At 47.6% G+C, this 22,304-nt stretch overlaps 1 protein-coding gene across 1 annotated transcript; it reads left to right on the top strand.

The window, feature by feature from the left end:
- Positions 1-4,066: 4,066 nt before the first annotated feature.
- Bka (FCF1 rRNA-processing protein Bka) lies at positions 4,067-20,911 on the top strand. Its single transcript, XM_077695880.1, has 8 exons — positions 4,067-4,164; positions 4,370-4,437; positions 7,797-7,868; positions 9,260-9,408; positions 14,607-14,679; positions 16,178-16,265; positions 19,341-19,435; positions 20,809-20,911. The coding sequence occupies exons 1-8, from the start codon at positions 4,162-4,164 to the stop codon at positions 20,855-20,857; spliced, it is 597 nt and encodes a 198-aa protein (XP_077552006.1). The 5' UTR covers positions 4,067-4,161; the 3' UTR covers positions 20,858-20,911.
- The last annotated feature ends 1,393 nt before the right edge of the window (positions 20,912-22,304 follow it).

Here is a 22,304-nt window from a genome sequence, read left to right as displayed (position 1 = left end):
CCGACTCCCGTGCGCGCACGCTCGCGCCGCCCGCGCGCCTATCCCCTCACACATCGGTGGCGCCATCTCTCGGGGGACGCCGACGAACCAGCGGAGCGCCGGACCGGTTTCAGCGCACAAGCGTCTCTCCCGAAGCGCGCGCTGGCTCGGGATCGCAGGTCGCGGTTCTCCACGATTCCCACATCACTTTTAGCTTCGTACAACATTAGAGCGATTATTTTATTTTCCCCCAATTACCAAATATACCCCCTTCCCCTAGACAACAAAATTCGTCAACGTGTAAGATGGCGTCCTTGAGCTGTTTCTGAATAAAATCTGTGTTACCACCACCACAACCTGGTATAAACCAACGTTTTGCACACGCAAGGACATGTTGCCACTGCTTTATGCTGCAAACTCACTGTCTGAAACTCTGTGCCTTAGAATGTCGTAGCGTAATGATGAGGTTCAGTGCGCGTAATCAATTAGTGTAATGCCCGAATGGGGCGATGCAAGCTCACACACGAGCCTTCTCTTCTTTCTCTTTTCTGAGCCAGAACGTTTACTGCTATCGCGAGGTTGATGGCATCTCTGCTGAATCGTTGGGCTGTGGCAATATAAAGATCTGACCATGACATCGATGAGAGACACTGTCGAACCAAGACGACACTCTCTCGTCGTGGACGGTAGAATCGTTGAACTTTCTTCCTTGGCTACGCATGCGCAGGCGAAGTTGAGCCTCAAAACTATCTTATAACGTGTGTTGAGTTTAAGTCTAAAAACGTTGGTTTAAACGATCAGGGGCGGACGTTTTCATGGGGTAGAAGTTCAGCTGCTGGGTAGCAATCGCATGAACCGGGTTCAAACCCATGGGCGCCGGTTCTGATCCGACAATTTTATTGAGGAGGAGGGGTCGGTCTTAAATGCTGATCCTTCCGCCACACAAAACTGCTCCCGCACGTAAAATTTGCCTCTTCGCACACAACACCCCCTTCCCCAAACCAACCATCTCCGTATTCTAGGCATCTATACATCACAATTAAAGCGGAGAGTTGGACGAGTTGGTATACTTACTAATGAACTCATACTTCTAGCGAACTTTAACATTGGACGAAGAGACGAAACACACGCTAGACTTCAACCTGGTTTGTGTCAAAAGGGACAAGAAAGCACGCATATAAGTAGATGATTCGAAAAAAGAAAACAAATATAGTCCGTGCAAATGAAACGCCGCAATATTTACACTCGCTTTTACCACTATTTACATTGAAGCACAAACAATACCTGGTCACGTTACAGGACGTGTTCTTTACCGACACGTGTGCACACCAGTCACCGATTGCGCATGGTCAAGAGACACCCCTTCTGTCACCAAAAAGTAGATTTCTTTGGCTGAAAGGGCTAAAGATGGGGCGCACTGACGCAGTTCTCGTTCCCCCCCCCCCCCCCCCCCCATTAATCACCAAAGCCTCGAAGACTTCCCTACCTGTTTGAGAACTATAAACTATATGCGTGTTTTCTTGTTCCCTTTTGGCATAAACCAATTTGAAGACTAGCGTGTGTTTGGCCTTTTCCTTCTTCGTCCAGTGTTAAAGTTCGCTAGAAGTTTCAGTTCATTACTCTACATCACCTCCACACGCTCCCCCCACATAACACTTAATTAATCACATCAAACGATGCGTAGCCCACACCTCTCACCTTATCGACCTGGTAGGTCAGCACATCATGGGAGAGGCCCATCGCACCCGTCTTCTTGAAAGCTTCCTCATTAGTCAATCCGCGCTTCCACTGCGTGCCGTACAACTATGGGACTCCACAATACTACACGGGAACTCTACGAAGCGCACCACTACTCCCGAATCTTCCGTCTCTCCCGCACCTGCAGCGGACACTACATATCCTAGCCTCCCTCCCCCTCAGCCCCATTAACACGCCCTCCCCCCACTACCTATACCCCCACACATACGACGCCTACTCCTCATCAAATCGCTTCCTCGCAACATGGACCCTCTGCACCATGCAGTCCGCGCCAGACACCACACCATCTCCCACCCACGGTGCCCCATTACCATCTCTATGACCGCGGCCCAATACCAAAACAATCGCGCTTACGCCACTACCATGCATGGCCCTAGCTCGCCACCCTAGTACCCCACAACCATGTCTGTCCTCAACCCTCTGCTAACGGTGGCAGAGGAAGCCGCCATCCCCAACAACACCACCATCCTCTCTCACTCCCAGCATGCCCTCCACAACTACCTCAAGAGTCGTATCTCTCAACAACCTCTCCATATTGTCACGAAGCCAAAGGCTACGCAGTTGTCTTGAAAAGAAAACAAGTTTATTGGAGCGAACTTGTGCTCCCGTAACGACTCAAAGAATACAGAGGCGGCGAAGCAGCAGTCAACAAAGTCGTGCGCAAGCGAGTGTCGGGGAATCGAATACCGCGGCGTCTGCTCTGCGGGCATTTATCTCTCGGCGCGAGTGTTTCTCAAACAGTCGAATTGCATCCAGAACGCTGTAGATCAAATAAGATTATTCTAGGCTGGTGACGTTAGTTCGAACCACTCTCCGTATCAAAGGACATAACGTACGTGCGGCATAAAGAATGGAACAAGCGCTTCACAATTGGCCCACGGATAACAAAGATAATACAGATAATAATAAAAAGCAAAACATAAATAAACAAAGCCAATGCATGGTTCTCGGCAATATCCTCCAACAGCCTCACCAGGATCCTGTGAAGGTATACTGTGGACTCCGGCCCGTACTGGCTTAGGAGGTTAACAAGGCAGCACGTACATTCTCGTGATCGATAACACATTACCAGGGATCCTGCTTCTTTTAAAGCAAACGTTTTCTTGCTGGGACCGATGACGTTCTGTAAAAAACTAATGCATTTTCTCACAGACCGCTTCGTCGAGCGAAATTTAGCTGTGATAAGATATCTGGACGCACGGCGCGTGCGTGAAACCCAGCTTCATGTGTTCAAAACAGTTGCGTACTTGGACATCGCGATAAAAGGAACGGTTTTATATAAAGCAATACACGCATCGATTAGGAAGAAGGAGCCCAACGGAAAACTTTCATCTCACAAAACACGCATCGGTATGCATTTAAATAGAAGATACGTTTTCAGGGTGCGCGAAAAATCGACGCTGGTTCGTTCTTCGTTTGCGATTTGGGTCTCTGCAGGTTTGACGATGAATCGGACGCACTTTTCAGTGACGATTGCACGAACTTTTAGCTTACGCGATTCTCAACTTTCTTTAGGCAGGGATGTAATAATTTGCTCCGAACGACAGCATTCCCACCCCACGATAGACATACACCGACACCCGCCCACATGCGTCGGACCCCTAACCCCTCCTTTACCACACCCTATCTCCAGAGCTAGGCGTCACGCATGTGGCGCTTCATCCAAGCGCCCACCTTTCCCCACCGCAAAATTAATCCTCCGGCACTCTTACGCCCACCTGTTTCCTTCACCCCAAAGGTGGGAATCCGGTACACTGGACACATGCTTTCATTCCCTGTACCAGTGCCTCACGGACCTCTCCCCACCCTTAGGCCTGGGAGCTGGCCATGAGGAGTTCCGAGGCCTCCGACCAGGTGCTGGTTACCTCCCGAGGCCTCCACGTAGCGGCGGCCCTGTGGGTCGAGCTCTTTGAATAAATGTTCTCTCTCTCGCTCTCTCCTGAGTACTGAGCAACGACCCGTACGTAAGCAGGGCTGAGTCTCTGAGTCCGTGGAGCAGGGCACTCCACGTCAGGACCTCTCAGGCAGTACAACGCCCCGAAGTCCTTCCATAGGTATCCTCTGAGGCTAGTTTCACCTCCACTTCTTGCAAGCATACGACGTCCGGTTTCTTTTCTATGCTGCTTGTGTACGTTTCTAATGGATATTTCTTATTCCGTGGGCTTCTACAATTTCATTGCCATATTGTTAATATTTCTTAGGTTTGTTGTCGCTTTTGGGTCATCTGCCCAGTCTGTGACGTGGGATTCCGCCTATCACTATTATTAGAACTCGTTTTCAGCGGAGTCGCGTTTGCAGTCCAGCAACACTGGGTGGTTGTTTCTGTTTTTTGTTCATATTTTTGTTCGTGCTTGTTGCGGCTGTTGCACGTGCGAATACGTCGATTTGTATCCCGTCCGTTCATAGCTTAGCTGCTGGACAGAAATGGTGCGTAGCATAGTGCCGGCTTTCAAGTTCAAAGCGTTTCACGCTGAACTCCCAAACACGTTAATTATACCGCTTCTTCGACTTCCATGGGGAGTTCGGGTTCACACGACTGAGCGTGAAAGTGGAGCTGCGTATTGACGTTGACGCGTTTACCCCCGGCAGATTGATTGACTGGTTGATTGCCGGATTGATTTCTCGTGTGCAGGGCAAGGTAAAGCGAACACAGAAGGCTGCCAGTATCAAGCGCATGATCAGCTTGCGGGACCAGAGGATGTAAGTAGCGGATGTGTCAACCCCCCACCTGTCGTCACCTGTCTCGCTGAGGTCGGGAAAAAACGCGCCGTTCTAGGTTGGTCGAAGGCGAAGGAAAAACTAGGAATGTTGTGTGTATCTGCAAGTCGCGAGTGTCTATGTCGCTTACGTAGTGACAACACAAGACGTGGAGGACCCCTTCCCGCGTTCATTTGGTGTCACGACCGCTGTACTAGACGCTGATAAATACAGGGTGTGCCGGGTATAGCCTTGCACTGCTTGTTTTCAGAAACAATTGGTTCTCGCACCGAAATGAATCTGTTGTACAGTGTGTTGCGACGATAACTGGAACACTTTAAAAATTTTTCCTGAGCGATCCGCCGCTCTGTTCACGCTCAAACTTCACACAAAGGTCGCATTTTGTGGTCTATTTTGTTTGACACACGGTAGTTACCTGTTTATTCTGAAAATAAATAAAAACGATTTTCGCCTATGGGAAAATGGCGGCGATTTGGACGTGCGAGCCCGAAAACCGGGTTTTCTGATCGTCTGTTAGCTCATTTCTAGGTGCATTTTCTGATCGTCTGCTGCACCATTTGGCTCCGTACGTGAATCCCAAACATGCGTTTCACTCTGCAGGTGGTTCCGTCGTTCCAACATCAACTTGCGCTGGCTCGCACGTCCAAATCAGCGGCCATTTTCCCATAGGCAAAAATCGTTTTTATTTATTTTCAGAATAAACAGGTAAGTACCGTTGTTGTTCCCGGTGTCAAACAAAATAGACCACGAAATGCGACCTTTGTGTGAAGTTTGAGCGCGAACAGAGCGGCGGATCGCTCAGGAAAATTTTTTAAAGTGTTCCAGTTATCGTCGCAACACCCTGTATGCTCGTCAAGGATCCCCCGAGTCATGTTAAAGAATCTCTTGCTCACCGTTACTTCGGCCCCTCTCGTACCTTATGTGTGGCTCAAAAACCGCAGTTTCATTTCGAGCCGCTGTTTTGTTAATTAACCGGACTTTACCTTTTCGGAAGATTTATTGTGCTGTCATTGCCTGGTCTTATGGTCGCCAAATTACTAGTGGAAACTTCTGGTCTGTTTTTTTTTTTTTTTTTGCCTGGTTTTTTCCTGGTACAACGCATTACTCCCGTAGCCAATTTTACTTGAGTCCTAAGCATGCCTGCCTCTACACAGAAAAAAATTACAGTACGTGAGGATTCTCAAGAACTTCTATAGCAGTGGCACAAGTGCGGCTCATAAGAAATCCAAACCTACCGAGGAGTAGATCTGCTAGTATCTCAAGCAAAACTTGTGAAGGATTACAGCCCTGACATAGCTGGTGCCCCCGAGTCATAGGGTCCGCTGAGTGGGACGAAGCTGTGTCGAAAGGGTTGCAAAGTATATGTACAGCCTCCCAAATTCTTAATAATATAGCGGGAGTGACGACCGATTGGGTCAGCGCCTTATCACGGTGCTCAGCAGCGAAATAGGCGAGAGTATGCGCACGCGCATAGAACTATCTGCTGTGTGGAGCGTTGCCTGCTCCGCTGTTCTCCTCAGGGCAACACACACCGTGTGTCTTATCTTGCAAGGCCGTTTCGCTACCGCCATAAGTAGCTAAGCAGCGTGGGGAACAAGATTTCATTTCTATCAGATTGGCCTCAGGCCATTCCGGCCAGAAAAACCCATCCTGTTCTACTTTTATTTATCTTTCCAGTAGCCTTCCTCCCGCTGTGTGGGGCAAGTGATCCGAAAGAAAAATCAAACGTGCATTTGATACGTGCATGAGTTTCAAATAACCACGGTTTCTCGTGAACAAAGTCATTCAGATGCAGTGGTGGGGGGTGTACCACTCTCAATGAAACAGCGTCGCAGACAACACTCATACAGCAGATATAGCCCTATGCGCGTGCGTGTACTTTTGCCTATTTCGCTTCTGAACACCGTGATAAGGCGCTGACGTGCTGATCGGTCGTCGCTCCCGTTATATTATTGAAAATTTGGGAGGCTGTACACCCGCATGGTTAGAGCCCAGGCAAATAAATGTAATTGTATGGAATTTGTCAGTGTGTATGTTTGTTGCGGTGTCACCACTACATGATCGTTCTGGCACCACCAGGAACAGCATCATGACCCTTACACTCGTGGTGCGCTGCGGTGTATCACTGAGGAAAGAGTGAGAGGCAAAACAGCTGTCGTCCCAGTTAACATGGGGTATTGGCTGCTCACAGAGTGAAGAGCTGATGTGGCAAAAGTGGGCACATTTGTGCTATTTAAGCATTTTAAGCCTGCAGCCGATGTACAAAATCTGTCGTAGAATTCTTTGTGTGGACTTTTAGACACAGATTGAAATATGAAACGTGAGTTGTAAATCCTTAAAAGCAGAACGTGCACTCCGTGGCTTTGGCTTTGATTATCTTCTTCGTGATGCTTTCCCAGTAAGGTAATATTACTGCAGGGTTTTCTTTACAAAACCTGCTTAAAAGTCATGCAGATGCAGGTGGAGGAAAAATTTAATGGCTTGTAGCTTTCATCACAACTAGAAACAGCATTGCAAAGAAAAAAAAAACAGAATCCCGAGGACACTCAAGCTTTTCTTATGAATTATAAATGCAAAAGCATTAATTTCAACTTGAACATCGCAAAGGCACTGTGCAGAGTGCCTTGGCCTGTGGGTAACCGCTGCGCCACAGGGCGAGGTAAGCTGAAGCAGCCAGAGCGCAAAGCTTGGCACGAGGAGAGCGGCCAATTGGCGTCTCTCGTTTTCACATGACTCTTGTCTAGAAGTGTGCGCTCCTTTTGTTAAGTGTTTTATTTCTGAACTACATGCTGTGGGACACGTCGAAGCCACCACAAATTTAGGAGCCTGAATTTTAGTGCTGCATTTCTGGCATGGCAGCTTGTTTGCTCAATAAGTCGCAATGCTTTCGAATTGAAAAGTTCCTTCACATCGATGCTTCGGTCTTGTACCCGGGTAACACGTAAGCTGAGGTGCATAACTATTATAGGGAAGGACCAGCAGTGGATAGAGACTGCATGTCATGTTCAGAGGATCTTCTTTGCTGGAATGGAAACTTCATGTTCCCATTTCATGCCCTTAGTAGATTTCTCTAGCTGAGATTACTTGCCGTTTGGTACGTGTCTTTAACATGCAGTTGTACTTGATTAATAAAAAGACACTTATGTACCCAGAGAGGCAGAAAATGAGTGCTGCACAGCCAGCTTGATTGGCACTCATTTCAGTAAATGCAATTTAAGCCCCAATGTCTGCTTTCTCATGCATTGGTCTACATGGTGCAGTATGTGAAATGCACTATTTTCTGGAGCAAGCATTTGATGTTTTGTAGCCTTGACTCTTCTTGTATTTTTATTTTTTTACAGAAAAGAAAAGGACCGGTTGCCATCAAGAAAGAAGAAAAAGGAAGACCCCCATACAGTGAAGGTTTCTCAGGCGTAAGTAGGTCTAACGTGCTATAGTGCCATGCTCTAGGCTAGTTCAAACAGGCAATCCATAGAATACCCAGAAAAAGAGCATCCTGATGTTTTGGAGATAGCTGGGGTTTCTCCTCAGTAGTAAACACAACTTTACCGGGCTGACAACCCCTAATGGTGCCAAGACTTAGTATGGATTAGTGTGATTTGGCTGTAAAGATCGCTTAATTGCTGCTTAATCATTGTCATGTTTTGTAGTAAGGCTTGTCAAAGTAGATTTTGTATGGCCACTGTCTTGTTTCTGTGTTAGTATGAAGGGGTGTGTTACAGAGCAAATTAAAGAATATGATGGCACCATTCGGGCGACACGATAGGTTAGAAGGACAGGTGAAGGAGACGGCAAAGTTGCATGGTCCCATGATTTCACAAAGACCGTTTTGGCATCTGAAAATGTTGTGTGTGGACTCGCTGCACTCGTGGCCAATGTAATAATGTACGATTACAAACTTGGAAACTTTATAAAGAAGGAGTGGACCATGCTATAATTGGAGAACCGAAAAATGCATGGAAACTTACGGCAAGGCAACACCACACGATGTGGTAAAACTAGAAAAGCCATTAGACTGCTTAGCTTTTTCTTGGTCCTAAGAAAGAAAACTAGCCAAGCCGACTTTTAAGTGTTGAAAATCTTTTTGCTGTTCTTGCTGTGTATTCTTGCGTTTCATGGGCTTCATCCAACAAGGTTAAACTTAGTGTCAAATGTTTGTTAGTCTGTTGAACCGTTTGTTTGTAAAGCAGATTTTCAGGGCCATGAATTCCTGGCGGTGAACCCCATGGCCATGCTTTCGTGGATTCTGTAATTGATAATTACAAACAAGCTTAGTTCTAGGTGCTGTATGTGTTCAAATGGTTCAAAAACTTTCGCAGGAACACCTTTTAGTGTGTGTAAAACACATAAGCATAAGCAAACATGTGGACCAGTTGTGTCAAAAGTTCCTCAGCTATGTCACCTGGGAACTTGTATGGAACATGAAATAGAAATTGGTCATTTGTGTACAGTTAGTGTCCTTATTCTCTCAAACGATTTTCACTAAACTGTTTTTGTTGGTGACATCACGTTCTCTTTGAATTCTGTTGCAGCTGCAATACACTGTGTGACAAAGATACGCGTTATTCTGCCAACCAATGACAGTGCAGTTAAAAAATAAGAGACAGCCTGCAGACAATAGCGCTGCCCTCCAAAATAGGGTAAATTTTAACATGGTGCACTTCTTCCAAGTCTCTGTTTTGTAGACAGACTTTGAAACCTGCTAGTTTCCATTGGAGTGATTGTCCTCCAGAGTGAATGCATTCAAAATGGCTTATTAATCATTTTTTTACTCGTGCTTTACTTCTTTGTGGCGGTTGCCCAGGCCTCACTACTCTTCGGCGCTGTTCTTCAAGTACAACACGCAGCTGGGTCCCCCGTTCCGCATCCTGATCGACACAAACTTCATCAACTTTGCTATCAAGAACAAGCTGGATGTCATCCAGTCTATGATGGACTGCCTCTACGCCAAGTGTAAGGGCACAGATAGGCACAGATCTTATGCTTAACCCTTTGAGGGTTGAATTTTTTTGAAAAAATCTTTTCCTGATGGTCAAATTATTTACGGTGAGGAATTACGGTGATAAACGAGCCAAGAGCAGCGCCAGTGGAGATAAAAAGGGAGTGCCGACAAAGATGAGAATCGTTTCGCTCGCTTCCGTTGCGATTGCATGGCGAAACTGAAATCACAAAAGGACATTGACACAGACGATGTGATGCGCTGAAGCTAGAGAGTTCTGTTTGCCTCCAGAAGAATGTAGCACAATCAAACTTGAAATGCTTCTTGTAACTTCTAGGAGGTGGGAGCACCTCCCAGTGAGCATGCATCGTTATTATGGCGCAAAATTTCAAACAGAGGGTCGAAACCGTACCCGTACGGCAAAGACGTTATGGGATGGAAAACCACCGTTGCACATGTACAGGAAAAACCCTCAAAGGGTTAATGCAAGGGATACGCATTTTTCAAGCGGAACGAAAACCTTTGATGGCTGGGCCAATGGCTTGCAACCAGCAGCTTGTTAGTGAAGGAAAGTTGTGGTGTTAGTCTAACTGCCTAAAGAGTTGTGGGTGTCATGATTTTTTTATCGAAGTGTGCATATCAAAGGCATTTGCGATTCTGATGCTGTAGCTCATGTTTTTGGCCATGCTAGCCTGTTGCAGTTTAGGGGGGCCTTGTCTGTTGTGTGAAATTATTGTATGGCCACCTAAGCAACATTTTGCGGAGTCTTGTCTTTTCACTAGCAGCCCTAGTGGATGCTTTGAACAGAAGGAAGGATGGAATAGATCCAGAACCCGTCCTTTTCTCCATAACATTGGATCGGTACTGCCTTTCACAGCTTGTAGCTTTTCAGTGCTCTGCACTTGGCATGAACAGTTACAAGTACATTGCTAGTCTATTCACGGTACAGGAGCAGCAAAACACATGGAAGCAATTTATGCTGGTGGTATGGAGTTCCTGAGGAATTTCACTGAACTACCGTATTTACACGATTGTAGGTCGACCCTTTTTTTTTTTTTTTCAAATTTGACAATCCAATGTTGGGGGATCGACTTAGAATCGAAATCGAACAGTCTACCGCTATAGTGACGGCAAGAGAATCGAGAAATCTGGGGTGCTACGAGGTGTGGATAGCTTTGCACCCTCGTTCCCATGGTTATGGTCTAAAGTGTGCACCCCATGGGGCGTTTTCTGCTCACGAAAATGGGCCGCGCTGACGCTGCTGCAAATACCACCCGCATGCTGCGCGCTACGTGATCGGCAGCGGCGGCAACATGACGGCGTCACCAGCCACGAAGAGGTGCGCGTGGCTCCAGCGACCGCTTCTGACCGCTCTTTAAGATATCACCGAAGGCACAAACGAAGGCGTTTGTGCAAGAAAGGAGCTGATGATGTAGTCGAAAAAGACACTCTAAAGCATCATCTGCGCCGCTAGGGAAAGCGCCAATCAAATATCTGCCACTGTGGTAAGCCTAAACATCTCCAGCAGCGCCAGCCGGCTGTCCAGAACGCTTTCAAACTGCTGCCATGAAGAGCGCGCCTCCCCATTGGGGCAAGTCGTCAGGCTGCTCCTACTGCCGTGCTCGTCACGCGTCACACCGAGGTAGAACTAGAAGCTGCCGTGCGCGCGGAATCGGCAACGCAGGCGCGAAAAAGTCATCCACGCAACGCTGACGCGCACGAATTGCATGCAGAAACGCGTCAAGAAGCGTTTTATTCGTCCCTAATAAACAAAATGAGTATTAGCAAATCCCTTGATTCAGTGAGCGGCATTAACGTAGCCCAAATCAAACAACATGGCGGCCGCTTCCGTCAGCCGCCATGTTGTTTTTTCTGGTATCACGCGGCAGTTGCTGCTGCCGGTTGCTTCGATGGTTGCCATCTCGCAGCGAATGTGTTCTTCCCGCTCAACGCACAGCGCATGGTTATTCCGGGTGCTCATACAAAAGCTTTTACTTTTTAGCATCTACCATGCATACCGCGAGCGCACGGCTCTTGTGGGAGCATCGATGATTGATGGTAGAGCCGCTGTGTGTGTTGACAGAAGAGCTTTTCTTTGTGATACGACTTTCTAGGCGGCACTTTTTTTTTTTTTTTTTGAGAGAGAGAGAGAGAGAGAGAGAGAGAGAGATGCAACTTTTGGGGGTTGACGGTAGATTCGGGTCGACTTATAATTGTGTAAATACGGTAAGAGGGACAGTTTCGTTGTTGGAGTTATGGGGCACACTTTGGTTCACCTGTGCACATTCCCCTTTCTTTGGCCCCTTGCAATTGAACATCTCAACCCCTGCCATTAGTGGCTAATGGCTTTCCCAGCTGCGGTGGCCGCTTTTCTGATGGAGGCGAAATGCAAAAACGCCCGCTTGTGTTCGAGATTTCAGCACACGTTAAAGATCCCCAGGTGGTCAAAATTAATCCGGAGCCCTCCACTACGGCGCGCCTCATTGCCTGCGTTGCGTTGGCATGTTAAACCCCCACAATCAGTCAACGAGATATCCTCGTGCTCGTCTCATTGCCGGAATGGGATAATGAGAGCCGTTTACTCGGGAGCTGGCAACCACACAAGCAAGGTTGCTTTGCTGCCTGGGTCCCGCCCTATTAGTCCATTGGGTACACTTATATAATGGTCCTCTTGCTTGTGTGAAAACTTGGAATTCATTTGCACTCTGGTTTTGTACGTGGATCGCATTAAGCTTTCTGCAACTTTGGTGACCGCACCTATCTGATTGCTTGTCGGTGAAATAGAAGCCAGCTTTTATGTATAAGGCAGGTGTCATCGAACGACTTCCAATTTCGGTTGTTACAGCATCAGTGGTGACTTAATAAGGGCAAGCACTAATATCAGTGTGTTACCTGCACATTAGTGTTCAGGTGGAATGGAACTAGAGGCCCCACTAGAATCGCCCAGTGACGTTTCTTGGCGGGGGTTAAGTCGGGGGCCACCAATCGCACAAACAAGATTCTGTGATGTCACAGAGAAATTGCTGGCAAGTGGCTGGGCACTCGCCACGGCTTCGTGCGTTTTCCTTAACATCTCAAGTATTTACCTACTTGAAGTTTGCAGTGAAATTGCTACCACTGTTGTCAGGACAAAGCAGTCTTCTTAATGAGCCCAGCTTCTATCCTGTCTTCATGGCGCCTTTAAAATTTGGCCTGCACAGTTTACTTGGTGAACTACAAGGGTCCTGAAGAAGTAGGCTCGTGCACTGCAGTAGTAATTGGGAGTGTGACTCCAAACCCTCGTTGCATTCAGAGAGGAAGAAGTGTGACGTACATACGTACGCCACAAGCATACCGTATTTATTCGAATATAAGGCGAGGTTTTTTTTCCGAAAACCGCGGGCTCCGAGATAAGCAACGGCGCGTCGCGGGAAGTCATAAAAAGTCAAAAACGGCCAGCAAAACTCCAGTATGTTTCAATCCACAAGCCGAGTTCAAAACCGCAGCCATATTTCTTTCTCTATGCCGCAGCCAGTTTTCCACGTGCGCTTCACTGCTTGCATATGCTTGTCTTTTGTGTTCCCTCGCTGGTGTGCGTGTAGCGGCAGCCTTCTGTGACCTTTGTTAGAGTGTACTCTACCTTCGTTCGGCGAGGCATTTGACTGGGTTACCTACGGGAACCTTTCCGTTGTGACTAGTGATCATGGCAAGTCGTTGTCGTCATTACGATGCGGCATTCAAGAGAAATATGATTACCAATGCCGAAGCTTTGGGCAACTGCGCTGCAGGTTGGAAGTACGGCTTCCCAGAAAACAACGTGCGTCGTTGAAGAAAAGAGAAGGGGGCCCTCTTTGCCTGCGCTGCGACGCGGAAAGCTTTCCGAATACCGCGCAAGGGTGTGTTTCCCGAAGTGGAGGCTAGTCTGACTGAATTCGTCACACAAACCAGGAGCCGTGACTTGACTGTGACAACGGAAATGCTACAGATGAAGGCCCGAGAGTTCGCAAAAGATCGTGGCATCTCCGGGTCGCAGTTCAAGGCCAGCCGAGGCTGGGTTCAGAAGTATATGAAGAGAGCCGGGTTCTCACTTAGAAGGCGGACTTCTATTATGCAAAAGCTTCCCCGTGACTACGAAGAAAAGGTGCTGTCTTTTCAGCGCTGCATCATCAGACTGCGAAGAGAGCGCAACTTCCTCCTCTGCCAGATCAGGAACGCGGACGAGACCCCGATATTTTTTGACATGCCGTCGGCGCAAACGGTCCACACGAAAGGTGATTGCCAAGTGCGCATACGTACCGCAGGGTGCGAAAAAGCGCAGATCACCGTAATGTTAGCGTGCACCGCCGACGGGCACAAGCTGCCGCCTTACATGATGCTGAAAAGGATAACGATGCCTAAAAATTTTCCTAAGGGTGTGCACATCCGCTGCCAAGAAAAGGGCTGGATGACTGAGGAACTCGTCATCGACTGGATTACAACGGTGTGGTGCCGGCACCCCAGGGCACTGTTGGCTCGCCAATCAATGCTCGTCCTTGAGGCTTTTCGGGGACATCTGACCGAGGGGGTCAAGAAAAAGCTACAGGAAGAAGCCACCGATCTAGTTGTCATCCCCGGAGGCATGACGAGCCAACTGCAGCCACTGGACGTGTGTCTTAACAAGCCTTTTCAGGACCATGTAAGACGCCTCTACAGCGAATGGATGGCCTCTGACGAAACGGCCTTGACAACATCGGGCCGTTTGAAGCGTGCATCTTCGTTAGTAGTGGCTCGCTGGATAGCCGACGCTTGGGCAGCTATACCCGACGCTATGGTGGCAGCTTCTTTCAAGAAGTGCTGCATTTCCAACTCGCTGGACGAAGTTTGGGAGTGCACCAGTGACAAGGACAGCAGTGATGCTTCAGATGATGGCAGCTCGTGATTATGTGGTATCGCGGCTGAATTTTGCGAACTTCAAAGGTAGGAATTTGAATAATGTTTCTGGCGGGATCTCTCGCCTTATATTAGTGTGCAAACTTTTTTTCCTTTTCTTCGGTCTTTCAACTCCCCCCTCGCCTTATAATCGTGACCGCCTTATATTCGAACAAATACGGTACTTCGTCAGTCCAGACGGCGATGTGTCGTGACGTGCTCAAGGTACAAATGTTTGCTTGCAGTGTACTCTCTGATGAAATGCATTCTCCAGTTCTGTCTGCGCGAAGTGTCATACAGCACGGTGTTTGTCTATCCTGAACAGGCATCCCGTACGTGACCGACTGCGTCATTGGTGAGCTGGAGAAGCTGGGAAGCAAGTACCGAGTCGCCCTGAGGTACATATTTAGACAAAGTTTGCGAACTTCGTCAGGATGTCGTGAAAAAAAAAATGCTTTAAGGGTGTATTCTAGTGGTAGATATGTTTTGCTTGTCTTCAGTGCTAAACTGCTGTGTTGTGGGTAATGAGGTGCTAGAAGTAGATGAGTCGAGTTGTCTCTGACAGTTGTTAAAACCACAAGAAGGAAATTGGGTGGGGGTTAGTGTGTGCGGAAGTGCATTCAAAAGGATGAAGGAAGCTCACTCTAAGACTTGAAGGTAGCAAAGCTTCACGCAACCTTCACGGCCATCATGAAGGTTTAAGTCCACGATTGTGGCCGATCTGCTTCTCCTTCGCTGTCGCAACGACCTTTACTTTATCATTGTTGCTAAAAGTGTGAGCTTCCTTCACTTTTTTGGGAGTGATAATCATCGGAAATCACCTTGGAGGTGCGTCCGCTATGACGTGTCTTTCTTGTTCCGAGCAAGTGTTGCCACGATTATGGCGAGCGCTGGAGTTTTTGTTTTTGGCCAATCTTGGTTAATCTGCCTAGGTGGCACGTTGCTTGGCTTGACACACATGCGGAGGGACACTGGGGGGTCTTCGCGAGGCGCACACACATGAGCGCTAGGCATTTTCTTGGTTTTATTAACTTCTGGGCAGTCGCTGCGAGGCCTGCTTTCACGTGTGCGCTCTTGGCAATTTCTTGGTATTTTTAACTGCAGACGCAAAAAATTACAATTTGCTAAACAGCTTCGCTGTTAAAAGTTCTGGCAAGTGGTAATTAGCGGAGTCCAGTTACTGGAAAGACGGAAGAATGCTCATACAGTATATACTCTTGGTATTCATTCATGGAGCAAAAGCATAGTGCCTTATGAGGCAGTCACCTTGCAAGCCGAAAGAGTCGCGAAGAAAAATATTGTGCATCAGGCTTAAATTAAGGCTTGTAGTGTAGTAAAGGGCAGACTTAATCTGAGGCTATTATCAATCACATTGAGAAAGAAGGAAACAGAGTTTGGCAGGGCAGTGTGGCGTGAAGGAAGGATGAGAGGTGGACAACAGAGGTAGCTGAGTGCCTACCAAGAGGTGAAAAGAAGTTGGAGAAGGTAGCCTGATTGAGTGTAGAGGCAAGTGCAATTCACTGGTGTGGGTCCCCGTCCTGAAAGTGGTCATCCGACGGCTAATGGCGAGCGAGTTAAAGCTGGGGAACAACGTGGAATAAGGTCGTGTCTGAAGAAATACTGCAGGCACAATTTACTACACATGGCTGACCGCTTTGATATCTGCCAATGGCGCAAGTGAGCCTGGTGACTTCAGTTAATTTAACTGAGGCATCTGTAATTGAAACGTGGAAGGGTTTTGTGGAGAGGAGTGTGCAGGAATAAGAGGAGCTGCAACGAGGTGAAACTGTTGCTGCAGTGGAGAGGTACATTTTGCCAGCACTGCCGGGGGAAATTGAGCATTTCTGACAGACTCGTAAATCTTGTTCTCTTAACCCCTCTCTCCCCCCCCCGCAGGATAGCCAAGGACCCCCGGTTTGTGCGGTTACCCTGCCTCCACACGGGGACGTATGCTGACGACTGTCTCGTCCAACGAGTGACACAGGTGCAGTTTCTTCTTCACTTGGTCTGCGACATTACCCATGGACAATTGTTGGGGGGGGGGGGGGTTCTAAATGGTGTGGGAATAGTCTCTTCAAACAGCCAGTGTCACGAGGCAACGTGGTGTACCCAAAACTTCCATCCTTTGACAGCACTAATTTGTGAACGCATCCACTCGTTCACGTGGAAGTAGGGCTGAAAACAATTGCCAAGTGGTTCACTTTGGCCGTGGTAGCAGTTGCCGGATGGGGGTTCAAAAAGGGGATGACACGGTCAGAGAGGAGGCCTTTGTGGCCACAGTTTTGCAGCTTGTAGTGTTTGGCTGAAGTTGCTTTGGTGCACTTTAACTGCTGCAGTGGTCCAGTGACTGACTGCGCAGTCATGGGTTTGATTCCTGCCGGCTGTAATGACAAAACGATAACGCCTGTGTGTACAAGAGTTTGGCGAGCGTCGAAGAGGGTCATCCTAAATGTATATCCCACCATTGTTGAACGCTTGACAGCCAAGATGCAGCTTTGTGCAGAACTTGTGATCTGATGCGCTTGTCAGGAACCATTAACTCAGCTGGATCTCCTCTCCCACGTTGGATATTGCATAGGGTTCTTTGTTTCTGGGTTTGTAGTGTCCAAAATTGAGCTCCAGGTGATTTTCCAGAAATTGCTAACTGATCACAAATAAGGGTTTTAGTAATGTCTTTCTAAAATTGCCACTGCTTTACTTGCACTAACAAGGAAATATCACAGAGCGCGAGTAACACCATTTAAGGTGCACAAAGGTTTCGTATCGGTAGTGTCCACCAAGAAATAAAAAGGTCACCAGTTGGCTGGCATGAGGGCAGTTAGCAATTTGTTTAAGGTGGGGGCAGTATTTGTGTTCTGGCAATTCTCTCGAAACATGCACAGGCAAAATGGAGTTGGGAGCGAGTTTTCATGGTCTGCCATTGAAGCAGAAAAAAATTTTATGGCCAAAGGAATTGCTAGAGTAACATTTGTGCTCGTGATAATGAATCGCTGCTGAGCCTTATGTATTGTGCACGATTCATCTTTCTGGGGAGCTTTTGGATGAGTTTTTGTAGTTGGAGCAAATTTTTGGTGCAAATCACTGGTTGAACTCTGTGTTCCTACTTTTTTTTTTTAATGCAGTAAGGGGTGGGGGGGGGGGGGGGGGGATATCCAGCAGTATTGGTTTTGGCTGAAAACAAAGACCCCTAATTATACATAGCAGCATAGAGCCTTGTTTTGGTGGAATTTCAAGAGAATGTTGCAGGTTAAGGCACCACATATCTTTTGGTTTTGATAACTGGGAGATTTTAAAATGTGAGAGAGTTAAAAGACAAGTGCTGCCATGTACTGTGTCTCATGAGCCTAATCGAACTGGTATGAATTTAGTCTATTGGCGCCTTTTCTTCCAGGATGGAATCTTTTGCTTTAGTTATTATTTTGCGTCCACCATTGCTGTGCGTAAAATGAAACTCTTGCTGCTCTACCAAGAATGGTCGTTAATATTTGTCTTGTCTCCTTTTTGCATCCGCCCCCTGATGAGTCAAAGGAACCGTTAGTTTGTGCTTCCCGAGGCATGCTGTTGTGAATGTTGGTTTGTTTTTTCAAACCCTTAGTAATATCGATTTTTCAAAATGAGTGTCCTAATGCACAGTTTCATTTGCACCAACAAATGTCTTCTACCTCCCTCCTCCTCCTCTATCTGTTTTAGGCTGGGTTAGAAATTTGGTTCTGCTCAATTTGTTCCTTTAGCAAAGAGCAATGAACTCTAACCAGTGTTGCGTTGCATGCGAGCATTAAAGGGACCCTGCAACACTCTTTAAGCAGTGCATGTAAACCCGCGCAACGTTTAGATTAAACTGACAGGAATACCTGAGCCAAATATTACACGTGCACGTGGAGCGGTTCGCGTGCAAATCGCTGTGAAAGATGCGGAAAAACCAACCGCGCTCTCTTCAGAGTGGGAGGAAGTGCTGGCCAGCTCTAGCCTCGAAGAGCAGCTTCGGCTGATCCACCGGGCTGAGGCGGCTGGATGCTCCAACGGGGTCCTGAACTGAGGAAACCGCCTGCTTGACTCCTCTCATTAAATAAAGTTTATTCTCTCTCTCTCTCTCTCTCTCTCTCCTCGTTATGCACCCCTGGCATGGCCTAACCGACGTCAATGAGGCCATGGCATTGAGGCCAAGATCCGCCATCGTCGGCGCTGTGTACAACCTTTTCTATGCCTGAATCTGTATGCACAGTTCTGGCGTTTTTGTGTTTTGAGTGTGCGTGGAGTTTGAGTGACGGAACTCAATACTCCCCTTTCAACGAGACCGCTCGACAACAAATGTTTATTGCTCCAAAAATACCCTACCAACCTGAGTGCACGCTTGCGAGCAGGCAGTCATGCCTGCTTTTTTGAGGCACCAGACCGGAAATAGACCCCTCGACGTTGCGGAGAAAAGGAGAAAACCCCCCGGCATATGATATATCGGAGGCCGCCGAACAGAACGCCACACGCCGCCCGCCTCTCCGGGAGGGAGTGCGCAGCTTTCGTCGCGTTGTCCACGGTCCATTTGAGGGGAACAATTATGCGCGATTTCTCATTGCACGTAGTTTCGTTGATAGTGAACGGATTTTCATAATTCTTGCGGGAGGAGATTGCTGGGACAGTAGACTTTGCCCCAAAATACATTCCGAGTAGTCGATGGTAAGTGTTGCAGGGTCCCTTTATGTGAAGTGGGCGTTATTGTTTGCCAGCACGAGGCTGGGAAAAACTGTTTTTTTGTTCAGCAAGTTGACCAGGTGAGCACACTGGCTTTTCAGCATGGGCCAACAATTTTTTTAGTCTGGTGAAAGTGTGGTGGTGACATCCATTTTCCTGCACACACACTGTCTTCTCATATACTATGCTAAGAAGTGTACTGGTGACACGGTGTATCGTTGGTGGTAGAACACTGTAAATATGCGGAGTTCTGTGTAAGGTTTTCACGATGGTGCCACTGGTTTGGTTCTCCTTACCTAAAAGAGGTCAGTGTTCTCGTAGTCGCCAGTGATTGCCAACTCCCTCTCTTCTTTCTCCCTTGGTCCTCCTGCAGCACAAGTGCTACATCGTGGCCACCTGCGACAAGGACCTGAAGCGGCGGATACGCAAGATTCCCGGCGTGCCCATCATGTACATCTACCAGAGGAGGTGGGTGCGGGGGCACGCCGACAGCTCGGGCGCAAAGTGGTGGTCGTGTTGCGTGTTCCCAGCTGAGGCATCCTCTCTGATGAGTGTGCTTATCGGTAAACCAAGGGCCGGTTTGTGGGCAGTTGTCAGTGCGACAATTGTGTCCATTCGTTCCTTTGTCAGTGTGGCCCATGAGGTTCCGTGCTCTATGCGGGATATAACAGAGGCCTGGGCAAGGCTTATTAATGTCTCTATTTTTTGTGGTGCGGGGTCTCTCGATGAGCAGTGTGTTTGATTGCTCAGCTTGAAGCCTCATGCCCAGTGCTTTGAGCAGCAGCAGAGAAGTGATTGTGTGCACTGCGACGTGTAAAGCTACACTGGGGCATTCAGTGGAAGTGTTCTTTCTCTTGGAGGCTAGGAGGGTGGCACAGGTGCAGGTCACATCCGCCGCTTATTGTATGCTCTGCTCTGCTTCTACCAACAAGCCCCTCGCAGTCCGTATTGTGATATTGACATAGATGCCATGGTAATGTCTGTGCTGTACTCTTCAGGATTGACAGTAAACACAGCAGTTCAACGTTAAATAGGAGGGAGGTTGGGTCTGCTGTAATGTCCCCAACTTTTAACCCTTTCGACCCTGGCGTCGTATATTTAGGACATGAACCAGAAGACTTTCAGCAGTTTCAGAACCGAAACAGCTGATTTCCTGGGAAATAGTTCTTCAAGGATGCCTCTTTCCTGCTGTAATTTTAAATTTTAATTGCCTGATGACCTAAGTAGACATCATGCTTGTAAATTGCTAATTACTTGCATCACAGGCTCAGTTTTTCGTTTGTAAGCTTGTAGGGTCAAAATATTAAAGAAAACACACAAGAAAATTCTCCCATAGAACGAAAAAATTCAGAGCTGATAGGGCTAAGGTGACTTCGTGACAGGCTGCAAAGTGCTTCGTGTATGCTTCGATGCAGTTGGCAAGTGTCACTTGGCGAGAAACATTGTCAAAGGCCCCTTTCAGGTCTAGGATGGCCTCTTAATCGAGTTGGAGCGGTATGTCTTGTGCCAAGAGGTTTGTACAGCAGCCACACACACTAGCGTCTGTCTGGTTGTTCTCTTCAAAGTAGGACTGCAGTCGTTCATGTATGATAAGCTCAGAGAGTGTGCCGACACAGGATGTAGGGGATGTTGCCAATATTTGGCTCTCTGCCTGGTTTTGTGACGAGGTGAATCGCGGCAGTCTTTCAGTCTTTAGGAAGGCTCCATCCTCCTGGAGTTTGCCCATGGAGGCCAGGATGGAAGCCCGAGAGAAGCTTGACACTGCTTCTCGCCATGCTACTAAGTTCACCTAACTGATACAAATGTATAATACAGTGATTGCTTCTTTTTTGCTTGTGCAGGTTTTCCATCGAACGGATGCCAGATGCGTACGGAGCCCCAAGGGTCTAGGCAGAACCAAGATGGAGCCAAGTTTTGCAATAAAATGGAGTTTGATCTGCGTCACTGCTGTGTTGTGCATTCTTCGCAGCATGTTAGACTATTACTGCTGTCGTCCTACTTGCTGACCTTTTTTTTTTTTAGGTTTTGGGCATTTTGCGCAGTCAGGAATCTAAAACCAGCTATAGTACGAGACCGCTGATATACTCCCAGTTGCTGCGATATCCTGGTCATTATAGCATTGGAAAAGCTCATCCCACTGCAACTGTTCGATTGAGCACGAGTTGAAAATATTCAGTTTCCCAACTCGCATGTTTTTGTGGCGTGGTCTTCTGAAAATCTTAGCAGTGTTCTACTGTATGCTGCTGTCCTAGCAGTCGCTAGGACAGTTGTCCTAGCTGTCCTAGCAGTTTGCTTTACGGATTAACAGTGTTTCAAAAGAGATTAACTCTGTACAAGCCGAATATTTAGAGGAGTGCAAGTTTAAATTTGGGACTGCAAATGAAATCGGATATTTTTGTATGTGAATATTTGCTCTAGTGTGTATAGAAGTTTTAAAACATGGCTATAAAAGAATATGTAACCTATGCAGTTCATGCCTTAGTACTTGATAAGAAAATGGCAGAAAAACTAGACAATAAGCGATTAAGGTGTGGTAGTGAAACAGTGGAAAGTCCGGCATGCATTGCCGTACAGGAATGCAGGTTCCTGAGCATGCTGTGAATAGAGGCATCATGTGTGACTGGTCCCTCCAGTCACTGATAAAAGGCTCGGCATAGTGGTGGCTGGCACGACCTTTACTTCAAGCCGACAAGTAATAGCTCCGGATACCTAACTTGTACCACCACACTCACAGGAAAGTTACTGCTCTCTTCTAAACTTTACAGGAGTACCGTTCCAAAGTTGGCATGCGCTTGTTCTTATGCATTTTAGGCTTCTTTTTTTGCACAGCTTCGCATCTGCAATAAAGCCGACTCGAGGGGCATGCCTTTTGGCGACGTTTGAAAGCTTGCATGTCATGTATTCTGCCACACTTTTCACCCACCATTGACACCAACGGTGAGCTTTCCCGCATCCACATCCACAACTAACAACAGATGAAGCCACTACCTCGATGACTACCTCGATGAAACAGATGACTGCCTCCTCCATGCCATGTATCCAACAGGGCATCAAGCCACCCTAACTACTGTCCATCACTTGGCATACTCCACCGTCAGGTATGGGAGTGGCAGCAATTGCCTTGTGTGCCATTCATCCCCAATCCACGCAGACAACAGTGGACTGCTCGGTTAGCTAATAAAGAGCCTACTATCCAGCTTGACCTGGTGAACAGGGCCCATGCATCTGGCAACAGCCAGTGAATCTCAGACTGGGAATCCCCTCCACCGGGAGGGTGTATTCATTCATTCCTGTGGTATGGCAATTGTGCTGCTATTGTTCGTAAATCTCAAATACA

The sequence above is a fragment of the Haemaphysalis longicornis genome, unplaced genomic scaffold, assembly GCF_048455015.1.
Source record: "Haemaphysalis longicornis isolate Haplotype H1 unplaced genomic scaffold, Haemaphysalis longicornis Haplotype H1 scaffold_17, whole genome shotgun sequence".
In the NCBI taxonomy this organism is placed as follows: domain Eukaryota; kingdom Metazoa; phylum Arthropoda; class Arachnida; order Ixodida; family Ixodidae; genus Haemaphysalis; species Haemaphysalis longicornis.
The sequence above is the reverse complement of the archived record's forward strand: the minus strand, read 5'-3'. Positions and strand labels throughout refer to the sequence as shown.